This window comes from Vidua chalybeata, chromosome 21, assembly GCF_026979565.1.
Source record: "Vidua chalybeata isolate OUT-0048 chromosome 21, bVidCha1 merged haplotype, whole genome shotgun sequence".
NCBI classification, from domain to species: domain Eukaryota; kingdom Metazoa; phylum Chordata; class Aves; order Passeriformes; family Viduidae; genus Vidua; species Vidua chalybeata.
The window spans coordinates 11,045,212-11,069,896 of NC_071550.1; the positions used below are offsets into that span (position 1 = coordinate 11,045,212).

At 52.4% G+C, this 24,685-nt stretch overlaps 1 protein-coding gene across 5 annotated transcripts; it reads left to right on the forward strand.

Moving 5' to 3' along the window:
- Window positions 1-1,310: 1,310 nt before the first annotated feature.
- Window positions 1,311-23,786, forward strand: TRAF2 (TNF receptor associated factor 2). Of its 5 annotated transcripts, XM_053962429.1 has the most exons (11): window positions 2,434-2,673; window positions 3,118-3,260; window positions 3,622-3,842; window positions 4,417-4,495; window positions 4,846-4,944; window positions 14,152-14,223; window positions 15,768-15,842; window positions 16,756-17,115; window positions 18,092-18,269; window positions 19,775-19,923; window positions 20,628-23,786. In XM_053962429.1, the coding sequence occupies exons 3-11, from the start codon at window positions 3,655-3,657 to the stop codon at window positions 20,844-20,846; spliced, it is 1,419 nt and encodes a 472-aa protein (XP_053818404.1). In that variant the 5' UTR covers window positions 2,434-2,673; window positions 3,118-3,260; window positions 3,622-3,654; the 3' UTR covers window positions 20,847-23,786. The 5 variants fall into 5 exon arrangements, with proteins under 5 accessions (XP_053818400.1, XP_053818401.1, XP_053818405.1 ...); XM_053962425.1 differs by lacking the exons at window positions 2,434-2,673; window positions 3,118-3,260 and adding an exon at window positions 1,311-1,461; XM_053962426.1 differs by lacking the exons at window positions 2,434-2,673; window positions 3,118-3,260 and adding an exon at window positions 1,311-1,461 and having other exon boundaries at window positions 15,768-15,839.
- The last annotated feature ends 899 nt before the right edge of the window (window positions 23,787-24,685 follow it).

A 24,685-nucleotide genomic window follows, 5' to 3' on the forward strand; every position in this document is an offset into this window, starting at 1 on the left:
AGCAGGAAAGGTTCTTCCCCCAGAGGGTGCTGGCACTGCCCAGGCTCCCCAGGGAATGGGCACGGCCCCGAGGCTGCCAGAGCTCCAGGAGCGTTTGGCCAGCGCTGCTAGGGATGCCCAGGGTGGGGTTGTTGGGGGTCTGGGCAGGGACAGGGGCTGAGCTGGGTGATCCTGATGGGTCACTTCCAGGTTGGGATATTCTGTGATTCGATGAAAATCCCTAAACTACATCGGAATCACCCAGAAACTATCGCAGTCACAGTAAAGGCATGAAAAGCTGCTCCTGCTCTTGTCATTTCTGAAGCGAGAGGACACAGTTAAACTCCCCGGGTGGATTTTTTGTGGGGTCTTCCCATGACAAAGCACAGGACGAGTGGCCGGGTCCTAGTCACGGTGATGATCCAGGCATTGCTCGGAAATCAGGTGCCGGGACGGCCCGGGGGGTTTGCATTTGTCATCTGTCACTGCAACATGCCTGGCCCCGGCTCCCAGAGAACAGGAGAAAGCAGCTCCGGCGGTGGGACATTAGCGGGGTGCAAGATTTTCTCCTTGGGCCGTGTGGTCGAGCCGGGGTGTTGCAACAGCAGGGCTGGGAGCAGTCCCGTGGTTCCGTCCTGCGACGGGCGTTCCAAGCAAGCCTTTGGTGCAGGTTTCCTGTCTCTTTGGGAACAGCATGTCCTGCTGCCAGGTCACAGTCGTTTCAGGAAATGCAGACAGGACTTTTCTTCGATGGATGACATCACCAAATTTTCCGTGCCAGTGTTCCCAGACCAGTGCGGCTGTGCTGGGAAAAGGGCTGTTGCAGTGCAGTGGGTGAAGCGGTGTCCATCCCAGGGGAGCTGTGCCCGTGCCATTCCCGGTACCGACACACGCAGGGATGCACTGTCCCCGGCTTCCTGACAGGGAGCATCCCGCCCTGACGGTGCCTGAGCAGCACCTGGCCCCTCGCCAAGGGCTCGGTGTCCCTGAGCCCCCCACGGCCCTGCCGCGCCCTTCACTTCGACCCGCTCCTCTCCGGCCCCGTGTTGGCAGCCAGGCTTCCGGGAGAGTCACCTTGGCCGCTGTGTCACTGCTCGGTCCCTGCGCCCGGGTCTGAGGGCGAGGATTTCCCCGGCGCAGGGTGAATTCCCCGCAGTGAGAGCCCGCCCATCCTCGCCCCGCCGGCGCAGCAGGCGGGAAAGTCCCGGAGCCTCCGCGCCGGAGCCAGGCTAGGGGAGCAGGCAGGCTGGGGATCCCGGGTGACAAATCCCGCTGCTGTGACAAGTTCCTCTGCGAAAAGCACCTCGCCGTGACCTCAGTACGGGCTGCGCCGCGCATTTCCCCCACACGGTATTTTTCCTGCCGTCGCCGTCCTGCCGTCTCCGTCCTGCCACCGCCCATCCTTCCCGACCGCTGGCCTCCTCCACCTGTCCCCGAGCCGGCGCCACGGGACGCGAGGTGGCCATGACACTCTGTGCGCAGGTAGGCGAGGGCCCACTGGTACCCAGATGGCCAAAAGTGGCTTTAAAACAATTCCTCAGGATGCCAGGGCTCGCTCCGGGCCATTTCCAAGGGAGCAGGGGCTGGTCACCTGGGGAGTGCAGCGGGAGATGGCTGTCCTCGATGCGAGCCCGGGTGGGTCAGGTGGCCCCCGGTTGAGCACCACAGCCGGTCTTTTTCCCCCTCCAGCAAACGCAGGGGATGCATGAGGGGTGTCCCAGGGGATGGATGGAAAGCCCCTGGGACGGACGAGGGCACCCAGGAGGTCCTGGGACGTGGATGAGGTGGGCTCAGAGGAGGGATGAGGGAACCCAGGGGGTAGATGAGTAGTCCTGAGGGAGTGTGAGGGCGTCCCGGGGATCTGGGTTCATTCCCAGCAGGGTCGCCTGAGGCAGGGATATATGGCAGGGGACAGCGGAGGGGAGGTTAGCGAGGAGTGGTGCTGGGGAAGAAGTAACGGAGGACGGGGTAAGGGAGTGACTGAGGAGCTGAGGGGAGGTGACTGAGGGGGTGACAGTGGGGGTGGCAGGGAGCATGACTGGGTGTGACGGTGGGGTAGTGGGGGTGGTGACAGGGGTTCATGTGGGAGTGTTGGGGTTGCAGATGCAGGTGACAGTGGGGTGGTTGTCGGAGTCGGGGTGTCGGGGATGCAGGGAAGGATGATGGTGTGCACTGGGGATGCAGGGGTGGGTGTTGTTGGGTGGTCGAGGGTGTCGGTGTGGGGGTGTTTGGAGTACAAGGGTGGGTGATGGTGTCGGGGGGTTTCGGGGGCCGTTCCCGTGGGCGGGGCCGTTCCCGTGGGCGGGGCGCTGCAAGGGGCGGGCCCGTTCCCGGGCGGTGGGCGGGGCCCGGGCTCGCCACACGTGTCCGGGGGCGGGGCCTGGTGGGGCTTCCGGTGCGGGCGCGCAGCGAGGGCCGGTGAGTGTGGGGCCCTCAGGGAGCGGCGGGGTCGGGCCTCGCTCCGCTGGGAGCCCGGCCCGGCCCGGCCCGGCCCGGCAGCGAGCCCTCCTGGCAGCGAGGAACCCGGGCCACACGGGGGCAGCTCTGGGCTCTTCTCTGTTTCGCGATGTCTCTGCTCGTGGGGGCTCCTGCTGGAGACAGGCTAGAGACGTTCAGCCTGGAAGAGGCTCCGGGGCGACCTCAGAGCCCCTTCCAGAGCCTAAAGGGGCTCCACGAAAGCTGGAGAGGGACGGGGTACAAGGACATGGAAGCAGGACAAGGACAAGGGGGAGCAGCTTCCCAGTGCCAGAGGGCAGGGATGGATGGGATATTGGGAAGGAATTGCTCCCTGTGAGGATGGGCAGGCCCTGGCACAGGGTGCCCAGAGCAGCTGTGGCTGCCCCTGGATCCCTGGAAGTGTTCAGGACCAGGTTGGACGGGGCTTGGAGCACCCTGGGATAGTGGAAGATGTCCTTGCTCAGGGCAGGGGGTGGAATAAGATGAGCCTTAAGGTCCCTTCCAGCCCAAAGCACGGGATTCCACAGATGTGCTCCTTAGGTGTTTTAGGTGGCTGTAGCATGTAGTCACAGGGAATGAAGGTATGAGATGAATAAGCAGCTAAAACAAAAGCATTTTATTCTTTGTCTTCTTTCCACTTTGCTCGTGCCTCTTGTGTCCTCATTTTCCATCCCTCTGGAGAACCCTTTGTGCCTGATTGGGCACCACCACTAAATCTGGGCTCCACTGTGTGCCCAGCTTCCTCCAGGAACATCCGGGACCAGCTGCCTCTGGGCAGAATTTTGGTCCCTCCTGACAGCTGACAAGTGTGAAAGCAGGCATTGGTAGGTTGTGGTGGCCAACAGATTTTTGGTGAATTGAGTTTATTATATTTATTTCTTATCACCTTTAAGACAGTTTTTTACCTTATTTAGAGCAAGAAGACTTTATATCTCTAAACAGGCTGCATTTCAGTCAACTCAGGAGGTTTTATTAGGTCTGTCCTTCCTGTCTCTGTGTTCTGGATTTAATTCTAAAATTCAAGTTTCCTCCCATATTTGGGAGGTGAAGGAAGGCTTGTGGTGTTGTTTATATGAGTGTGTTTACTTGTGTTGGGAGACAGTCTAATAATCTGTGAGTAACACTGTTTATATGACAAATCACCCCCATGCAATTATAATCAGGAGAAAATACTTTTATTTTCAGTCTCTGGAGATACAGCCAGAACTTTTTGTTCACATGGCAGCAGCAAACTCTTCTCCACCTGGTTCTCTGGATCTAAACCAGCCTGGGTTTGCAAAGGAGATCCTGGGAACTAAACTGGAGGTCAAATACCTGTGCTCTGATTGCAAGAACATCCTCAGGCGGCCGTTCCAGGCACAGTGCGGCCATCGCTACTGCTCCTACTGCCTGAAGAAAATCATCAGGTAACTGCTGTGCCTCCAGTGGGAAGGCAAAATACTTGAAAAAGCATTTTCAAGAACAAAAGCAGAGAGAAGTGTTGTTTTCAGGACCTTCTCAGTAAGGGAGCTGTGTTCAATCATTGAGGTTCAGCACCATCTCTTCTCTAAGGGAATGTGTAATCTCTGCCTTGCCTTTGTTGATGCTTCAAAGTTCTCTTTTCCAGCATCCCCTGCACTGTTTTTGCCACTGAGGAGGTAGTCCAGGTCTATCACCCATCTCCTTCATCACAGTCATAAAGTCATCATTTCATTGTTGTGTCAAAATGGGAGAGATTTAAGCACAAGCTGGCTTCCAGAGAAGTCACCATGTGTTCTATCTCACTCCTACCTTTGTGTGAGGAAAGCCTAATAGAATGTTTAATTGGCAGAAGAAAAAAATTAGAAATAGGCATCAACAATACAGACAAGCAAAGACTCAATGTGTTGCTTTAAAAATAAGAAAACACTGTCATTTCATAAAGTTACCAGAAATCAATTTATTGTTAAATCATAATTTTTTGTTGTTGTTGTGTTTGATTATTATTTTTCTGTCTGATAGTGCTGGACCTCAAAAGTGTGCCAGCTGTATCCAGGAAGGAATATATGAAGAAGGAATTTCTATTTTGGAAACAAGCTCGGTAAGGAAAAATGCATTGAAAGAAACCTAAGAGATCAGTGGTGTCAGTAATACCAGTTACAGTTTTTGCTTAAAACACAAGCTCTGAGAACTCCTTATTCCTTGGAACCCTTTTCTTCAGCAGTGAGAAGGGTGATTACTGTGTTGGACTCCTTGGTGCTGAAATCCAGGTCACATGTGTGTAGTGGTGCCCTACTTAAAGCTGTCACAGCGATTTGGTTGCTGTTAACACACCTCTGGGGGTTGATGGGGCAACTGGTCTGGGAGGAGTTTTCAGAAAGAATTCAGAGTCCTGATCAAAACTGCAACCCCTCAGTAATATTTGCGGTTTGCTTGTTTTGTCCATTTCAGGCTTTCCCAGACAACGCGGCGCGGCGGGAAGTGGAGAGTCTGCCTGCTGTCTGCATCAACAGCGGCTGCACCTGGAAGGGAACCATCAAAGAGTATGAGGTACAGGCCAAAGCAAGGCTTGGCACATCTGCATCCTTCTTCCCTCTGTTTTTGGGGAAGGCTCAGGGTGTTGTGTGTGCTCACTGACAGTGGGGGAAAGTTGTCAAATCCCTGGACTTTACTGTCAGTTGGAGAGGTTCCCTGAGTCCCGAGTGAGGGTTTGTGTGCCCTGCTGAGGGCACAGGCTGGACTGAGATCAGTTCAGATTTGCTTGTGAGCATGTTCCTTCCATGGTGGGAACCACCTGCTCTCTTTGCAGCTCTTTTCTGCTATACAAGACTGTCAAGAAATTTCTGTGCCATGAAATGGTTGTGAATTTCTCTGCATTATGTGAACCTAAAACTCTTCAGACTCCATCAGCTCACAGAAAGTGACCTGATCCCATTTTAGCTGTCTTCAGAGCTACCAGGGCAGTGGGACTGGATAGTGGGTACTATCTGGTCACCCATCACCCCAAGCTGTTCTGGGACACAAGGCCGCTGGACAGGATGTTTTTTTCACCTCATTTCTCCTCGAGGAGCCCACTAGCTTTTTAATCCAGGTTTTAGTCGTGGCTGGGGATGCTTGGTCTGTAGCGTGTGACTGTATGTGAAGCTTTTGGCTCATGAAAGACAATTTTGTCATCCCTCTTGTAATGGCAGAAACACCACACAGGAGGCCTGAGATAAGAGGAATACATTTTATTTTCCTCTAACACTCACTCCAGATTAAGATCATAGCCTGGTGGTTCACAGAGCTTTGGCAGTGACTGAGATGTGTTTCAGGAGCAGGTTTAACCTTGGTCTGTCCAGGCTAACATTGGGATTCTCTCGATGATGCCATTGCAAAGTGGAAGGAAGAAGCAACAGCTGTGCATCAGGCCTCAGTGTTCTGCCCAGACTGTGCCTCTGACTGTTAGCAGAGAGATGCTTCTGCAGCTCTGCTTCCTTGTTCTGCTGTCTGAGCCTTCTGCTGTGTGCTCAGAGTTCAGTCCAAGAGATGAGGATGTTGGTGCTGAATGGTTCTGCTGCTGTGAATCCCCATTTGTACATCTGTGAGAGACTCATGGTGTGGATGTGGGACTGAAGAAGTGTCAGGTGAAAAGCTTAACACTGCCACAGCACAGAGTTTGGGGATTGCATGTCAAGGAACAGGGTACCCTGAGGTTTGAGGTTCAGGCTGTCCTGGTGGTGTCTGCAGATTGTTTGCTCCATGCTTTAATTTCTGCTGGTGCCCAGAAGTCCGATGTCTTCTGCAATTATTATAGTGAGCTCATCTTCATTAGACTAAACCAAATTATCTGTCAGCAACTTCCAGTGCTGATTGTGCTGTGGCTGATGAGCCGTGCTGAACTTTTTCTTCTGGTTTTAAAAAAAGTCTTAACATGTTCTTGCAGAGCTCAGCAAAAATCTTCCACTGTCAATGGTTCTCTCTATGTATTCTGACAAATGTTAGTGTGTTTGAGTCTGGCCAGAGCTCCCACTGGGAGTTCAGAAGGGCAGCGAGCTGTCCTGGGATCAGGGCTGCAGGAGCATGTAATGCCCCAGAACCTTGGACACAGCTGATGAAGAGCTCCTATATGGATGAGCCTGTGCCTTGTTTTCACTCTCCACTTGATCTTCCCAAGCCCCACTTTGGCGTTTGCTGGGACAAAGGATGATTGATAAGAGGTGTGGCCCTGGAGTGCGTGGGCTGTGAGTCTGTTGTATCTGTGACATCTTCCCTGCCAGGGGTTTTTATGAGTCTCAGGGAGTCCTGTGTGGTACAGGGGGTGTGGGGGTTTGAAGCAGTGCTGGCTGTTTCCTCTCAGGGGCTGAGTCACCTCTCCTGCCTGCCCTGGTGGCATTCAGCCTAAGGAAGGAGGTTATTTTGTGCCCTCTCAGGAAAAGCTGGCTCTTTCCTAGGAACTGGTGGGAGGAGGCAAGATCTGGCTTGTGTTATCTCCTCCCATATGCCTGCCAAAGAGCTGTGGCATTTAATCAGGACTGGCTGTCCCCACGCTGCCAGAGCCATGTGTGTCAGTGAAGAGGGTTGGGAAAGGAGGCGTTGAATGGCTGTGTTAGCCCAGAGCCTCATGGTACCTTGGGCTAAGGTTTAAACCCAGCCTTCAGGGCCACAGTGCAGAGCTGCCTGGTGCAGAAGAGCTGCATCTGTAACTGCACTGTGGGTAACGTCCTGCAGCTTCTCAGCACTCCCACTCTGGAAAGTACCTCAGAGCTATTTCTGACAGGACATGGAAAGTCCCTCAGAGTGAATTCACTGTTTGCTAATTTTAAAATCGTGCGTTGTGCTGAGAGAGGCTGCTCTCCCCTTGCAAATGAAGAGATACTGTCACTTCTGGTTTGCTAATCTTATCGAGGTACTCACAGGGGAAAAAATGTTCTGCAGCTGGAAAGCTTAAGCCTCAAGAAAAGGAGTAAAATGGATTTCAGTTTTGCTTTCTCTTCAAGTGAACTAAAGTTTGGCTCTCAAAGGGAAACATAAAATGGAATGAATGCAGTCTGCTTGGACATGACTTGCACTCTGCTTCAAGCTGTGTGGACCATATGAAATATTTAAGTCTGGATTTATGGCTGCATTTTTTAAATATTTTGTGGCATTTGGATAAAGTAGTTTTGGAGGGGGCTGAAGGATTTTTCCTTTTATTAGTGACCTTGTTTCCTGATGAGTCTGTCTGCATGTACATTTCAAAAATCAGGCTGTGGGCATGAGCCTTTAGATTCAAGAGCAAAGTCTGAGAAGGGCTGCAGAAACTAAACCCAACCCATTAAAGCAAAAGGAAAAACCTCAAAAACGGTCCCAGTGATATCCAGGAGAGGGAGTTTGTGGTTCCTCAGTTCTGGTGTGTTTTTCCTCCCACCTTACAGTACCTCTAGCTGCCCACGTCCCTCTCCTGTTTATCAACATGTTGTCAGTTTTCATACACCTTTTATTTACGCTTTTCATCCCACCAGTTCCCTTCCTGTGTCCTCCCTACAGGACTGGGATGGGAGGAGGGGGCTGAGGAGGGGTACACCCGGGGTCAGCCTTGGCATTCCCCTTGGTTCCCCCAGACAGGAGATTTAACTCAGCCCTCTTCAGCTGGAAGCAGAATTAACTGAAAAATAAAGAAATAAAATTGTCCAATTTTAGGAAGGAGAGCTAAGTTTTAAGCTTAAACATGACATCAGTGTTTAAACTAAGTTTTGTGGGGCTCAGATCAGCTCAGCTCCTGAGGCTGAGCAAGAGTCAGGTGTGGGAACAAGCTGGCTTAATCCATGCTGGAGGGAATGCACTTTCCTCGAGTTTGTTGTTGTCACTTTGGTTTTAGAGAGTTCTTTGTAAGTGAAACCTGGAAGGCTGCAGAAAGTGCAAAACTCTGAACCCAAGTGATGTTACTCAAAAGCCTGTGGTGTCAGAAAGGATGTCTGCAGCCCCTTCTGGGCTATGTGGCTTCCTGGCATCAGGAGAACAGGATAACCAGGCATTCCTTTCTGCCCACTTGTCACCAGAGGACACAAGGAAAAACAACACACCACAGCTATGGTCATGATGAAGAGACTAATTTATTTCCTCTGGCTCCAATCATTTATAGTTTTCAAAAGGTGCCAGTGGATTGGAGGGTGAACGTGCCACCTCTCCAATGGCACTGGACAAACTACCAGTACATCAAATTTCTCCGCCTCTATGAAGGAATGCAAAACAATAGGTTGTTTACAGAAAGTTGCGTGAGAAAGTTTTCTACAATAATGTAAACTCAGAAGGCTTTAGAAAATCTTACAAAATCAGGGTGACAGCCCACTGTTCGTACTTAGGAGATGCTGTAGAGCCCCTACTGCACCTCATCTAGGGAAAACTCCCTCTTCAAAAGTGCTGCTGGGGGCCCTGAGCCAGGGGTGTGCACTGTGTCATGCCCCTCCTTCCCAGCTGCAACCCGGGAGTGCCCCAACAGGTTTTGGTGGTGATTTTCAGCTGAGGCTGAAACTTCATCTTCAGGATTTTGCACATTGCTTGGAGAAGAGCTTTTGGTCTTTGAAGCTCGTTCACCTGTCTCCTGCTCCACGAAGTTGTTCTCTGAGTGTTGTATCATTGTTGTCTGTGTGGGGTACAATGCTTGAGGTGCTGTGGCAGGAACACGTGGTGCTGCTGTAGCAGGGTGTCTAGCCTTCTCTTTAAAACCCAGTAGAGCATTTATTAGCTTCTTCTGAAGGTTTTGGCTCTGAATTCTGGGCTGGTGGTGAAGTGCAGTTTGCTGCCAGCTCCAGCCTGACCAGCAGGACCAGACAATTTTTCGGTGAGAGAATCCCTGACTTGCACATGGAGGTGACCAAAAGGACCTTCTGCTTTTGGAAAAGGGATCAAACACACCTATACTTTCCAGAGCCGGAGCTGAGGCCCACAAACACATCCCAGCCACAGTACCTGGTGTAACTGGCTGCCCAGACACGAGGCGATTTCCCGTCCAAACCTGTGGTGGGAGGTAAAGCCACCGGGAGTGCCAGAGAGCATGTGTGGGAGGGGATTGGAAAGCCCTGGCTGCAGAGGGTCTGCTCTTCACTTCTGAAACCAGCTCAGCCTTCTTGTGGTGGCCCAAAATTTAATAGTTTTGACATCTGCTTCCTGGAGAATGAAAAGCTGTAAGTCACAAGGTTTGAAGTGGAGTTGAGTGCTAAGTGTGGTTCATATGGTTCTACACTGTGAGGAAAACCCCTCACCATGAATGCAGTTGGGGGAATTGTGGAGGGATTTGGAAAAAGCATCCTGGAGCGTACCACCACTTCATGCTTGTTCATAGTTGAAAGCAACCAAGAATGGCAGAACCTAATTTAAAAAAAATGGCAGAAAACCTGCTGCTGCTTCAAATGCATTTTTTACTTTCCTCTGCCCTAAGAAATCACTCTTGCCTCCACACTTGTCTTCAATACCTGAAACACTGCCTTGGTGTCCCTCTGCCAGCAATCCCCAAATCAAACCTCTCTCTGATCAGCCCGAACAGTTGAACAAAATTTCAACACTGAAAACAAGAGTTCCTGCCCTGGGTCTGAACAGAGGCGTGAGCCAGGCCTACAGGAACCCCCACAAGGCTTCTGCTGCCTTCTGTCCTCACTCAGGTGGGCATCAGGGCACTGAGCAGCAGTGAGGGTGTGTTGGGTTCCCATGCCCTCACTGCCTGCCCAGCTGGAGCCAACAGTGCCTGGTGATGCAAAGTTCATCTTTGATTTTGACAGTTTCTTTGAAGTGATGCCAAGTGAACTTGCTTGGATCTGTCAACAGCATGTCCCAGCAAGGGAGAAGTTTGTGTTTGGCACAAGCCTGTGTGATGCTCCTATTCCTGTTTGGCAGTGGGAATTACAGACTGGGCTCCTGCTTTCCAGCCTTGTGTTGCTGGGCTCCTTGCAGAAGCACAAGGATTGGGTGTGTGGTCACCCTGTAGCCTGACTCACCTGTATGGGGAAAGGTTCGAGCAAGCCTGGCATAGAACCAACTTAGGACATCCCTGGCAGGTGGAGCTGCAGCACAGAAGGGCATGGGGACTTCAGAGGAGCAGGGCATCCCAAAGCACCTGCCTTGTGTGGCACATTCCCATCTTGCAGGCTCTGGAGCCCCTGGGAAACTGACAGAGGTGCACAAAGCAACTGATGCTTCTTAGCACAAAGGATTCAGGTTCCCTCAAAACTCTCTCTTTTATACTGGAGACCCATTTTCAGTGTTTTCTCTACAATTCCATGGGCCCAACCTTTTCCTTGTAGCCAGGCTACTGTGTCCAAGAAGCCAAGTGCTGCACATGGCAGTGCTGGGGCTGGAGACCACCCAAGCCCTCATAGCCACCGCTGTGCCCTGTGTCATGGCAGATGGCTTTCCTTTGCCATCCTGGCAGTTTTGCTTTCTTCTTGTTGCTCCCTTCCAGCTGCCAAGCCCTTGAGCTGTCTGCTTATGGTTACTGTTGTTATGCTCAGAGGAGACTAATGGAGTGAGTTTCCAAGACCAGAGGATTTTGCAAGAGAGCTGCAGTGCTCAGCTCACTCTGAGCCTGTCCTGCTGTCCCTTGTCCCTCTGTCAGCCCTGCCCTTTGCTGTGACCTTCCCACAGGCTCTGGCAGAGGTATCTAATAGCAGCTGCTTCAACAGTGGCATTTGCTAGCTGCTTGCCTTGTCCCTTCACTGGAAGGGGAGCCCAGTGTCGTGCTGATGGATTCCAAGCATGGTTACAAGACCTCCAAAAAAAACCTGGACCTGTGTGGATGTGGCAGGTTATGATGGAGCAGCCGGGCAGCAGGGGCATATCCTGCTCTGCCACCAGAGTATGGAAATAATGATTTCCAGCAGAAGCCTCTTCCAGAGTTGAAATTGAATTTAGCGACGCCCTGAGGTGAAATGGTGATCAGATTAAACTGCAGTTTTCCCTATTGGCTGAGGGAGAAGTAGGGAAGCAGCTCATCCTGGCATTGCATAGAACCAGAGAATATCCCAAGCTGGAAGTGGTCGACAAGGATCATGCAGTCCAGTTCCTGGCCCTGCACAGGACACCTTTGAGCAGCCTGGAGAAGAGAAGGCTCTGGAGATACCTCAGCCTGTAAGTGCTTAAAGGGGGCTTGTAAAAAGATGTAGAGACTTCTTCTGTGGACAGATAGGAAAAGGGGCAGCTATTTTAAACTAAAAGAGGGGAGATTTAGATTAGATGTTAAGAGGAAATTCTTCCCTTTGAGGGTGGTGAGGCCCTGGCACAGGTTGCCCAGAGGAGCTGCGGCTGCCCTATCCTTGGAAGTGTCAAAGGCCAGGTTGGATGGGGCTTGGAATGACCTGGGATAGTGGAAGGTGTCCCTGCCCGCAGTAGCGGGGTGAAATGAAATGGGCTTTAAGGTCCCTTCCAACCCAAACCATTCCATTATTCTGTGATTCTGATTTCCCTCAGACACAGTCCCTGACTCTGATCCTCTCAGTTGCCCTGGTCCTTCCATGGGCAGTGGTGTCCGATTTTCTGACCTTTCTGGTGAGCTCCCAGAGAATGACCTGTCTGATGGTGGTGGGTGATGGGCAGGCTGCGGTGGGGTTGTGTCACTGTTTATTATTAGGGAAGGAAATTGATGTGTGGATCAATCAGCAGCTTTGGTTATAATTCAGTGGGAAGAGCCACGTGTTGCTGAAGGCTATTAACTCTGCCCCATTTGATTTTCCTGCTCCTGCTGTTGGATGCTGCAGGCTGGTGTGTGCCTTGCTGGGTGAACCATTGTCTTCCAGCTCCATTTAAATTCTTCCATGGTTGTCCCCTCTCTCCAATGCCTGTCCAGCTTGATTTCCACTCTGGTTCCCTCTGGGAGAGTACCTGCTCTTGCCTAGTCGCACTCACAGCCATGGATGGCTTTCTAGAGCTCCCAAAAACTTTCCGAGCAAGTGCATGGGTATGAGTGGTGCTTATCCCTGTAGCAGAAGCTGCAACTGTGGCTTTAGGAAAAATATAAACAGGAGTATTGCCCCATTGCTGGGGGAGTGGAGTGTGGCAGTTCAGGCTCGAGTGCCAACCCCTGCTCTTGGCTCCAGAGTGGGTTGGATTTCTTCCAGGAGTGATACCATCCATCTCTGTTCTGACACCCAGGTGGGGCAGGAGGAACAGGGGTTTCCAGAAGAGCCTGAAACTGTTTATACATAAATGTTTGGATCTGTGCTGGCTGAAGCTTCTGGGTGTCTTTAACTATTTACATACAGAACAGTTGCTCTTTGAGCTCAGCGGGGCTGGTTTCCTTCCCATGCTGCAGGCAGGGCTGCCCACTCTTGGGCATTATGTCGTGGTGCAGAGGGGAATCCGGATGGAGAATAAATGCTGGGAGGTGGGGAGTGTGGAGGGGGTGGTAGTTTCACACCTACATGCTGGCATGGGAGACCATAAGTTTAAAATACTCCGTTTTAAAATAGTTGCCTCTGCAGTGAAGTTTCCTTCTTTCCACCAGTCCATCTATTCTGCCGGTGCTTTGTGGGTCACAGGGTAGATGCTGTTGGGTGTTTCTAGAACATGAGAGCAGTAGGTGGGTAGAAAAAAGGGCTCAGTCCCTCTGAGTGAGTGGGATAAAGGCAGGCACTTGGCCTCCTCCTCCTCCTCCTCTGCAGGCAGCAGCATCCCTGCGGGCAGCAGTGTCCGTGCGAGCAGCAGTGCCCTCCAAACCCTGCTGGCTGGCCAGTCATCTCTCCAGGGACACCCAGTGAAGCTCTGAGCTTAAGTTACTCACTTAAAACATAAAAAGGAGAGAGTGACCAAGAAGCCGGGGTGGAGTTACTGCTGGTTTCACTTTCCACTTCCTGATGTGTGACAGGGTGAGGTTTGTGTGTATTCCCCTAGAAGGCAACAGAGAGATTCATTGTGACCAAGTTTTCAAACATCTGGGTTCAGATGGCTGCATTACAAATGCTCCTGGTTGGATTTTTTTTTCCTGTCCCTACCATGGCAGGAGACTTCAGTGCTCTTATATTTTGAGTTTTGATCTGCATATTCATGGTGTTTCCAATGCCTTGTTTCAACTGGTGGGTGTATAACAAGAAGGTTTAAGGAGTGTGGAAATGGCACAGAAGCAGTGGCATATTCCAGCATTCCATTTAGCCAGCACTGTTGCCAAAGAGTCTACTGAGGACAGAGGATCACGTTGTCCTGTCATTTGTTCAACCTCTCTGGCCATCATCCAATGCTGAGTCTGGCTGTAGAGGCAATTGCTTGTATGCAGGGACTGGTAAATGAATCAGTTTAAAAATATTTTTCTTTCTGGTTGAAAAATGGTATTCTAATTCAAATGGTAAGATACAATCAGACAGCTCAGCCCAGCATGTGATTAGCTGTCACGGAACCTATGCCTTAGCTGACTGATAACCATTACAGTGGAAAAACTACCCAAATTATCCTGCTGAGGTAGTGGCTCACTCCACTCAACCTGCATCGACGTGTCTTCTGGCAGAGCCATAAATGGAGTTTCCCATTGATTATCTTGGCCATCAAAGCAATAATTTGATTTTTGTAAAAATCATTGTAGCATATTTTAAATAGAGGTTGAGGCTACGTAGGCACCAAAAATTGGTGTAGCCTGGAGGTCACACAATGAGTCAACAGCTCAGAGGGATCAGCGTGACCAAGGTCTGAGTGTAGGTTGGTAAATCCAGTGTTCAGCTGTAATAAGTTATAAACCCACCCTTGTGGGATTGTGCCCATCACAGAACCTCCATGGGCCTTTTATTTGAGGACAAATATCTCCTGTATGTTCCTTCACAGGCTCATGATGAAGTCTGCCCTGAATTCCCGCTGACTTGTGAAGGCTGTGGGAAGAAGATTCCCAGGGAGAAGGTATCCATCTGACCCTGTGCCGTGGGGGTATTTGGTGTCCTGATGAGCTGAGCTCTGGCAGCAGGGAGGAACAGAGTTCATTAGGAAATGAAGTGGGGGAAAACAACTGAGTGGCAGCTGTTAATGTGAATGTGAGTTTTCCATAAGGATGGGTGTGAGGTAATGTGGCTTAGGGGCACTCGCAGGTCAGTGTTGGTGCTGCCACTGCTACCTCCCTTGGAACCGTGTATGGGAGCAGAGCCTCTGTGGGAAAAGCACACTCATGGGTTTATGTTCTGTGTAGAGCAACTGCATCAACTACTGCTGCAATTTTGGAAAGAGAGCCCATCTCCAGCTACATTAATTGTTATCTAAGTAATAATCTAATGGAATCCATGCCTATAGCATTTCCAGGCTGCTGGCTCCTGGGGCAAGGCTCAAAATTCTGAAAAATTCAAGTTTTGGGAAACATTTTCAAAAAGCACATTCATCTGAAACCATCTTGCCTGCTACAGGCAAATATTTTTAGTAGCAGTGTTGGAAAAAGCCCTTTAGCAGGGCAGAGGAGCAGAGGCAGCAAAAAGAGAAGCAAAAGTGTTCTCCCAAATGGGCAGCATAAGGAGGGGCTAGGGGTGGGGGTGCAGCCCACTTTATCTGCAGGCTGGGGTTTGGGGTACAGCCTGGCTTATCTGCAGGTGGGAGCTGAAGCCCTGCAGGAAGCTAGCTCATGGGGTCCCCATGAGTGATCTACTCTCTGTTTAAATATTAACTCCCATGTTTATTTCTCCAAACTCTTGTTGATTATTTGCTGCCATGTTAACTCTGAGTAACCCGACTCATTACACAAGCCAGATGGATCTAGAAGGATTTAAAAAAGTGGTTTAAAATCAGTTTTAATTGACATCTGTTATAGCAGATGTAGGAGTTAAGTGGGGAGGGAATATGGTGGTTGTTCAGAACAGAGCTCTGGTATCTGAAGGTGAGTGGTGTACTAAACCCTGGCTGAAGCTGTGACAGTGCTCATTGGATTAATCATGTGCTGTGTGGGAACTTGAACGAGTCATCTCAGTGCTGAGGGGTTAGTGGCACCTCTCTGCAGAAATGTAATGCTGGGATGGAGGTAAAAATTCCAACCTGTAGCACGCCCTTACGTGCTGCAGAGTTGTGTGAAGGGCCCAAAAAGAATGTGCCCTTGTTTCATAGGGTTGTTGCCTGTGCCTCCCATTCCTTAGCCCTCAGGGAAGCTCATCATTCTGCATCCACAGCTTGTACCTGTACCCATTGCTTTTTCACTCTTGCATGTGCAGGTGAGCAGTGAGACCTCCCAGCCATCAAGAGAAGGAGAAATTAGGCTTTCTTCAGGTGTCAGGGCTGTATTTGTATTCTGGTGAAAGTCACGCCTGATGGCAGGCAGAGCCCAGGTTTAGTGGGCACTGTGACAGCTGGTGATTAGCCATAGCTTGGGCATTCTTCAGCTTGGATGTGTTTCCCAAATGTCAGTGGGATGGAAAGGGAACACTAGGGATGCATAAGATCTAACACTGCCTTCCTTCCTGCCTTTCTAGTTTCGGGACCACGTGAAGACGTGTGGCAGATCTAAAGTACCTTGCCGGTTCGAGGCTGTGGGCTGTGCTGAGGTGGTAAGGGCTCCTCTCTTGGGTTACCCTGGGGTTTTTCAGTCCCAGCATTAGAGTTCACCTGCAAACTGCTGTTGCCCAAACTGTCACATCTGTTTTCCTTCAGGTATTTGATTAAACCCATTGCACATGGAGCTCCACATCATCTGCTCTGCAGAGTCTGGGCATCCCAGGAATTAAATTCCTGTGGAAGGAAATCTCCTCCTACCTTAAGAGCACCCTAAGTGCTTTGGAACTGTGGTGGTTATGCTTCTTTCAGGGGAAATGGCTTCACACTGCCAGAGGCCAGGTTTAGATGAGATTTTTAGAAAGAAATTGTTCCTTGTGAGGGTGGGTAGGCCCTGGCACGGGAGCTGTGGATGTCCTTGGATCCCTGGAAGTGCCCAAGGCCAGGCTGGACGGGGCTTGTCCCTGCCCAAGGCAGGGAGTGGGACAGGATGAGCTTTAAGGTCTCTTCAAATCCAAGCAAGTGTGTAATGACTTGTGATTACAGTGATTCTGTAAGTGAAGAACTGGGGCCAGGCCATTTCTCTATGTCACTTTGTTTTTGCAGGTCCCACTGGTTCAAATAAATGCCTCCTCCAGGAGGTTATGTGAGGCTTTGTCCTTTGTTGCTGCTAGGTACATCTGACAGAGCTTTTCTGTGAAGGGTTAGAGGAAGGCAGAACAGACTAGTACAGCTGGGGGAAGCATGTAGCATCCCTCATTGTATGTGATTTGAAACATTTCTAAAACTAAACAAAAACCCAAACCACGCCCACCAAAACATATTCTTTAATTCTTTCTTTGTTTTTTTCTCCCTGTAAATTATAAATTTAAAGCTGATGTTGTGACCTGGATAGGAGGAATTTGTTCTGTGGGTGGTGACAATGTAGATTGCACATGCTGAATGGGAGATGTATTTCTCTTCATGCAGGTGGAAAATGAAAAGCTCCCCGAACATGAAAGGAAGTGTTTGGCAGAGCATCTCTACATGCTTCTGAGCTCTGTGCTCAGCCTCAAGACTGGTGCTGGGGATCTGAAACCTCTTCCTGTCCCTTCCTCATCACAAAACAGCTCCCCACTTCTGGCAGCAAACTCACTGTGCTCAGAGTCAGAGCTCTCCCGGTCCCTGGAGCTCTTGGGAAGGTGTGAGGCGCTTGAGAGGAAAACAGTTACCTTTGAGAACATTGTCTGTGTGCTTAACCGGGAGGTGGAGAGAGTGTCCCTGACAGCTGAAGCTTACAGTCGCCAGCACCGGCTGGACCAGGAGAAAATCGAAACACTGAGCAACAAGGTAACTGCTTGTCTGGGCTTCCCAGCACTCCCAGCAGAGGCCGTTTCCTGTTCCCTTTCCGTGTCATGAGTTAGCAGAGCTTCACCACTCGGCCCTGAAATTCCACAAATCTGAAGGCAGAACTAAAGTACCCTTTGTGCCTGTGCCCAACCCTCATCAGCTCCCTGGAAAAACTGGGAATTTAACTGACATGTGTAAAACATCAGATCTCTGTTAATTATCAAACTGGGCAAGATACCGAGAGGTTCTTCCTCAGCAAAGTTTCCTGACAAGAGCCAGAGCACCCGGTGTTTCACTGCATCTCCTTTTGCTGCATCTCACTGAATCTGTGGGGCTGCTCACCTTCCAGATCTTTCCAAAGGAGTGCTGCCTTTGCCAAAGGAGTGCCATCAGTGCTGCTGCCTGCAGCAAGCTGCTGGAGGTGTGAAGGAGCTGCCTCCACCAGTCTGCTCCAGCACAGTCCCTGTGGAGGGCTCCTAGTGTTCCTGGCACCTGGAGCTGTGCAGTTTGCAGCGTACCTGTGCTCTCTGGGCAACTGATCTGGTGTTACCTTGTGTGAGCCGGCAGGGACGAACCCTCCAGAGGGTGTAGGTTCTTTTCTTTCTCAATTTAGTTTTGTTACAATGCTGAGTTACTGGGGATTTTTTTCCCCATCCTCACTTCTTGTGCTGCTCAGCCAGTGGAGCAGCTCCTTGGAAGGAGTTTTATTTCCTGTATTGGCTACAGGAAAGTTCCCAGCTCAAACACTAAGCTGTATTGATGGATCTTCTCCAGAGTGACAGGGTGCAGAAGGAAGCTTCAGTGAATTGGCTTGTGTTGCTTGGTTTCTCCCTCCCGTACTCCCTGTCCATTCTGGAGGAGGTCTCTCACTAGGAAGCAGTCCCGAGGGGATGACGGGGTCTGTCAGGGTGTGCCAGCTCTCCCAGGCCCCAGAGCCTGCGTGTTTCTAACCTGCACCATGTGTTCCACTGAGCAGGTCCGGCAGTTGGAGAGGAGCATTGGGCTTAAAGACCTGGCCATGGCTGAGATGGAGGAGAAGATCCGCAACATGGAGGCTTCCACCTACGATGGGGTTTTCATCTGGAAGATAACAGAGTTTGCCCGGAAGCGTCAGGAGGCGATAACAGGCCGCTCTCCTGCCATCTTCTCTCCAGGTGTGCAAAATCACCAAAATCTTTTGCATCTCAGCTGCGCATGAGTCTCATGGCAGGTCCTTTGCTTGGGAAATGCTGGCAAGGCCAGGCTGAGAAAAAAAATATTCCATGTGGAAGGGGGTGTTTTGTCTTGGAGAGTGAAGCATGCAGAGCAGTGCTGTTCCAAGAGGGAAGAGAGGGCTGAGAGGAGAGAGGTGCAGGCTGTGGATGAGATGAGAAAGGGAATTGGCTGTAATTGTTTGGTTTGCATTAAATGTAAAGGCAAGGAAATACCAGCTGATATCTGTATTAAAGAAAAGGAAGTGGAGATACTGCTTGCAGTGTTGTGAGGACAGAGTGATTGCCACAGGGTTTGACAAATGGCAAAATCTTGAGTTAAAAACAGCAAGTTGTACAAGGAAGGTTCATTCAGGGCCTGACCCGGGACAAGCCAGGGTGAAGCCCATCAGTCTTGGGGGGGAAGGGGGAGGGCCTTACTGGGTTCTTGCTCTGCTCCTTGCCTGAGCCAGGGAGAGCAGGATGCCCAGCTGCATATTCCCTCTCCCTGGCTACTCCCACCACTCTGGAGCCATCTTTCCTTCTGTTCCTTGATGGGTTTTACATTCAAAGGGTGATGGGAGTGCTGAGAAGGCCCAGAGGGGCCACTGGGGATATTCTCCTTGGACTAGCAAAGGGATTATCTGTCTTGAGAGCCTTTGGGTGAAGCAGGTGGGGAGAAAGGAGCAGAGGAAATGAGCTGGGGATTTCCAAGAGGGATGCAGTGACAAAGACCCGTTTTCTTGCTCCTCACCCTGTGGAAGAGCACAGTGTCTCTGCTATTCATAGTCTGCCTGTTGGGAAAAGCATCAAGTCCTGCAGTAAAATATTGGCTGTGACCCTTGGTCTCTGCCTGTGCCTGCTGAGCCTCACCAGTCCCAGATGCACTGTGCCACTGTGGGAGGGTGATTTGTGGCAGGTCCCCTTCCAAGCTGTGACCTCACACAGGTCTGGTGTCACACTACAGGCATTCCCAGGACTGCTGGGGAAGGAAAGTGCCTGACATCCCATCCTGGCCGTGCCCAAGCCATGCCATGGGGATCCAAATAAGAACTAAAGTTCACTTGCTTGAGCCCCTGCCCGGATCAGAGGCACCAGCTCACAGTGGGAGATGCTCTGCTGCCAGCCAGGTGCTTTATGGAGGGGTTTGTTCCTGCTCACTGGTGTTACTGCCATGAACCACAGCTCCTTCAGCACTGGGGTGCAGGAGGATTGGCCCAGCTCTGGGGCAGATCTCCCCTGGCAGCAAGGGAACAACCAGGGGACTGACATCTGCTCTGTGCACAGCATCTGCTCAGGCCAGGGGCTGCACTGCCTGGCCTTGGGCTTTCCAGACCACCTCTGGTGCAGCCCAGACCTTGCTTCTCCCAGATTCCAGATTGATTCTCCTCAGAATTCAGAGAGATCTTCTGGTCCCAGGCTGTGCTGTATTGGACCTTCACTGTGCCTGTTCCACACTTCTCTAACAGCTTTCTACACCAGCAAGTACGGCTACAAGATGTGTCTGCGCGTGTACCTGAACGGGGATGGCACCGGCCGCGGGACCCACCTGTCCTTGTTTTTTGTGGTGATGAAGGGACCTAACGATGCGCTGCTGCGGTGGCCCTTTAACCAGAAGGTGGGTCTGGATCAGAGCCCGCTGTGTCCATCCATGGCCTGCCTGGTTTGGTGCCCACTCGAGCTTCTCGGTACTGTCACTCCAGCCCGCTTGGCAAGGCAGAGGAAGGACTCTGTATTGGCTGCCCTGGGGGTTCCCCAGGTGTGCTGAGAGCACTGGCTCTGCTGTGGGCCAAGGGGGTGACATGGGCTGTTTGGAACCGCACAGAGCCTCTGCAGGGGTTGAGGGCAAGGGAAGGTTGTGGTGGCCTCAGAGCTCGGGGACAGCGGGTGCTCACTCCCTGTCAGGAGCTCAGATCCCAGCTCCTGGGCACTGCAGGTTTGTGGAACGCATTGAGGCTGAGTGAGCGGGCACAAGCAGATGCAGAGAGGACAAGAGTCCTGGCTCAGGGAAGTACCTGAGTGCAGTGTCAGTTCTGAGAGCAGAGTGTAGGTTTTCAGTCAGTCCGACAGACAGTCAGTCAGACTTGTGCTGCCACAGGGAAGTTTCCAGTGACAGGCAGATGTGGGGATGGGGAGGATTTCTATAGGACATTACTGAGGTGATGTTCTCTGCTGGTCCCACTCAGAGGTGTTTCTCTGATTTGCAGGTGCACAGGGTGGCTGTGGCTGCTGCTACTTGCATGCGGAACAGCAGGTCACTGGGCAGGGCTTCCAGGTGTCTTTTATTCAGCCACTCCCCTATGCTTTCACCTTTCCCCACAGGTCACCCTGATGCTTCTGGACCAGAATAATCGGGAGCACATCATTGACGCCTTCCGCCCTGACGTGACATCCTCATCCTTCCAGCGCCCTGTCACGGAGATGAACATTGCCAGTGGCTGCCCCCTCTTCTGCCCTGTGTCTGTCATGGAAGCCAAGAACTCCTACGTGCGTGATGATGCCATCTTTATTAAAGCCATCGTTGATCTCACGGGCCTCTAACCCTCCTGACCTTGGAGCAGAGAGCATGGAGCCAGCACTGCCCAGGGCATCTCCCGCTTGTGCTGCACTTCAGGCGGGTCTTAGAGCAAGAGGAGGGGGCACAGAGAGGGGAAAAGCCCTTCCTGAAAAGGGACCTTTGCTCTGAGTGGAAACAAGGTGTCTGATGGGAGCCCTCTTTCCTGAGGAAAGGGTTGGGTGGACACTGGCAGGCTGTGGAATATGGAAGATTCCCTGCAGGGACTTGGGTGTCTGAACTGCTGCTGTCTGGACTCCAGTGGAAACCAGTGCAGCTCTTGCTCTACCAGTTTAGCCGACATCCACAGCTCTCTGTAGTAAAAAAGTGGTTTTCCCTGCCTGAGCTCCACCTCCTGTGGATTTTGGCTCAGCTGTCTAGGATTTCCTTCTGAGATCTCCGTGTTCCTGGAAGTTGTGCGCTGTGGGGTGCCATGGCTCTGCACTGCTGGTTGCTCCACACCCTGGGAGACAAGGAGGGTGTGTGACAGCTGCAGTGCCAGCTGGGCAAGGGAGACACAGACTGGTTTGATGCTGTTGGTGTGTTAGGAGAGTGCTGAGCCCAGCTGCAGGGCAGGGAAGTCCTGAGTCCAGCCCTTGCTGGGTGTGTGATGGGTGGTGTGTGCTGGAGTGTGGAATGGGGCAGGAGGTGCTGCTGGCCTGGAGGGACCATGGGGCAGCACTAGGGTTGCCTGTGGGGAAGGAGAAGTGAATCTACTGTGGAGATTGTCCCTCCTTTGCCAGGAGAGGAGGGTGACACAGAGCTCAGTGTGCACCCTGAGAGCTCCAAGCCCTCCCCCTCTCTGCCATGTGGGCCGAGCAACACTGGGTGGGATGGGTGCTGTGCTGGGAGCTGTCTTTGCTCATAGGCAAAGACACAGGCTCTGAACTGGCTTTGCTCCCACCATGGGACAGCTCCACCATCCTTCCCGGGCTCTTGCTGCTGTTGAGCTCCACGTCCATCTGCGGCCACGCTGCTGTGTCTGTCTGGGCTTTGGGATGGGTACTGTCAGCCCCTGCATTCTCACAGTGCCCGCAGCCACCAGCAGCAGGCCTCCCTCACTGTTCCTCCCCATCCCTGAGCTCAGGTGTCAGGGCCACCTGGTTCCAGGTGTCAGCACCCTGGAGCTCTTCCTTCACTCGGCCCCACATTGAACCTGCAGCCACCTAGGTAGGATCTGGGGGCTGGAGAAGTGAAGTGTGCTGTCCCCTTTCTGTCCTTGGGCTCCTTCCCTCTGGGCAGCACATGCTCAGCAACCATGAGGAGGTCTCTCTTGGTGTTAGTGGAGAAAAACTGGCTGCTGCATCCCTGCATCATGCCCTCTGCAGCTTTGTTGTGGCCATGGGTAGCTCTGGATGGGCCCTGATCCAGGGTGGACTCAAAGCTTTGTTGCCTTCTTTGCCACATCCCTGTCAGTGGCTGAACATGCCACAGGAGATGTTTTGTTGGTGACAGGAACCAGCTGTGAACACCCTGCAATGATCAGGGACCCTGGCTGGCTCTTGCGCTGCTCCTCGGGCAGTGGGGCTGGAGCATGGTCAGTGTCCTCGATGGCTGCCAGGGATTGGCCCTCCACTGCCAGCAGCTCCTGCCAGGTGCCCAGCCCAGGTCTGATGGCTGCAGAGCCTGCCAGGCTTGAGGTCTGCTCACACCTTGGCTCTGGCACAGCCACCCTGAGGGATCCAGAACACTGTCAGGCTCTGCCCTGGCAGGGAGCCCTGTCTGGCTGTCCCCCGCCATGTGCTGGCACTGCCCTGACCTGCCCCTGGGACTGTTTGGAATGTCCCTGCCCAGGAACTCAGGGGCCTCTAACCCTCCTGACCTTGGAGCAGTGAGCATGGAACCAGGAACTTGAGCAGTGAACATGCCCAGGAACTCAGGGGTGCCCAATGCCCTGCAGGCTGAGCTGGACCCTGGCCCAAGCTGAACCTCTTGCACCCACAGCTGCTGTGCTGGCCAGAGGCTCTCCAGACAGGTGCTGGGGTGACCTGTGAGCCCCCTTTGGAATCGCTGCATGGGTCTTCTCACAGGTGTGTGTGCAGGGTCTGAGGACAGACCCAGCCCCTGCTGTTGGGGGAGGGGGACAGAAGCTGGTGACAGCACAGCCTGAGGTGGGAGAGGAGTCACAGGACCCTTCCCTTTGTGCAAGCCCCTTCCAGCCTGTCCCAAGGGACAGATCAAGCCCTGTGTTGCTGCTCTCACCCTGTGCCTTATGAGAAAAATTCAGGCTAGCAGAGCCCTGTTCCCATCTACAGCAGCTCCCCAGGGATGTTTGGAAAAGCCTGGGAAGGGAGAGGAAGGTCAGCTCTGCTCATAGAATTGCTGGGAATTGTTATGTGGGGGGGAGCTTGTTCTGTGTTGATCAGAATGTCTGCTTGTAGGGTGCTGCCTGCAGCGGGGCTGGGGGCTCTGGCCAGGTAGTGCCAGGAGGGACTGTGGAGACGCTGGCTCAGATGGGGGGGGCGGGTCTGGGCTGCTTTCAGGGTGGGAAGTGGTCCTCCTACCCCAGCACATGTTTGGAAGGTCTGTGGGAGAGTCAGTGGTGCAGCAAAGCTCAGGCTGAGCTCTTCAGGCCACGGGCTTACTGCTGGAGGGGAAAGATGGGCTGTCAGCCCCTCCTGACAGGGGCTTTTTCCTCCCCACCCTTCAGGTACTGCTGATGCTGTCCGGGCCTTTTTTGGCTCTTAGCAGCTCTGGAGCTGGCAACAGGAATTGTGCTTATGCGCTGCAGGCAGGGGCCCAGCCCCTTCCTGGGCACAGCTCTGGCCACATGGACAAACACTGGACACAAGCCACCACTGGAGTTTTGTGTTTTTTTTTTTTTTCCTTTTGACTACACCATCTCAGCCTGGCACTGTGAACTAGGATTTGTTTTCCTTGAGGGTGTAGTATGGTGAGAACCACTAATAAAAGCTGTTTGAACAGCATCGTTATGTATGAGCCAGGGGATCCTGGGCATAGCATGGGGAAGGATTGCATCAGGGTAGTGGGGTTTCTGTGCTGGGGGATTATTTCTGTGCTGGGAACTCTTCTCAGCTCCTGCGTCCCTGCAGGAGGATTCCCAAACAACGAGGGAACAGGGGGGTCTGTAATGGGAAGGGAAGGAGCTGGAGTCTGGCTGCTGGAGCTCCACTGGGCCAAAGGCCAGTGGGAGCCAGTGCAGCAGTGCTGGGCCAGTGGTTCCAGTGGTTCTGCTGCTGCGAAGGCAAATCCAATACTCCTGTTCCTGGGTTGTAACAGTTCTGAGCTCCTCCAGAACAGCCTGCTTTTCCTTCGCTGTTGGGAGCCCAGGGCCTGCAGGATGCCTGTTCCTACCCCTCTCAAGCTGCAGCACCAGGCCAGGGACTAAACCCGTGTGGGGGCAGCAGCCTGGTGGCCTCTACTCACTGTGTATGGAAGAGACAAACCCAAGGGATGACCATGGGCACCTGTCCCCTCTGGGAAGCCCCCAGACCCCCTTCATACCACAGTAGTTGCTGCACCAGGGAGATGCAAAGGGCAATGAGGAGACGGTGGCATTGCAGCTCAGGAGGCTGCTGTGGCACAGGAATGCCAAACAGCATTGGAGAGCTCTCTGCTTACCTCTTCCGTGCCTGTCAGTGCTTGGAAAAACATAAATCCAGGAGGGATCTAGCCCCTGGCCTGTCCTGCAGCCTGCAGTGTTCAGCCCTGGCTGCCATGGATGCTTGCTGCTCTTCAGCCATCCCCTGCCTCTCTCCTGCTGCTCACAGCTCTCTACCTACACTCCCCCGGCCAGGGCAGGTAACCACAGGCTGGGCAGCAGCTCCTGCAGTGCTCCAGCCCAGCCCTGTGACAGTCCTGGCCT

Excerpts from the sequence above, each read along its gene's own strand:
- TRAF2 (XM_053962425.1), top strand. Across the intron at positions 4,945-14,151 it reads GAACCATCAAAGAGTATGAG|GCTCATGATGAAGTCTGCCC; the intron begins GTACAGGCCAAA and ends GTTCCTTCACAG. Across the intron at positions 15,843-16,755 it reads CTGTGGGCTGTGCTGAGGTG|GTGGAAAATGAAAAGCTCCC; the intron begins GTAAGGGCTCCT and ends CTCTTCATGCAG.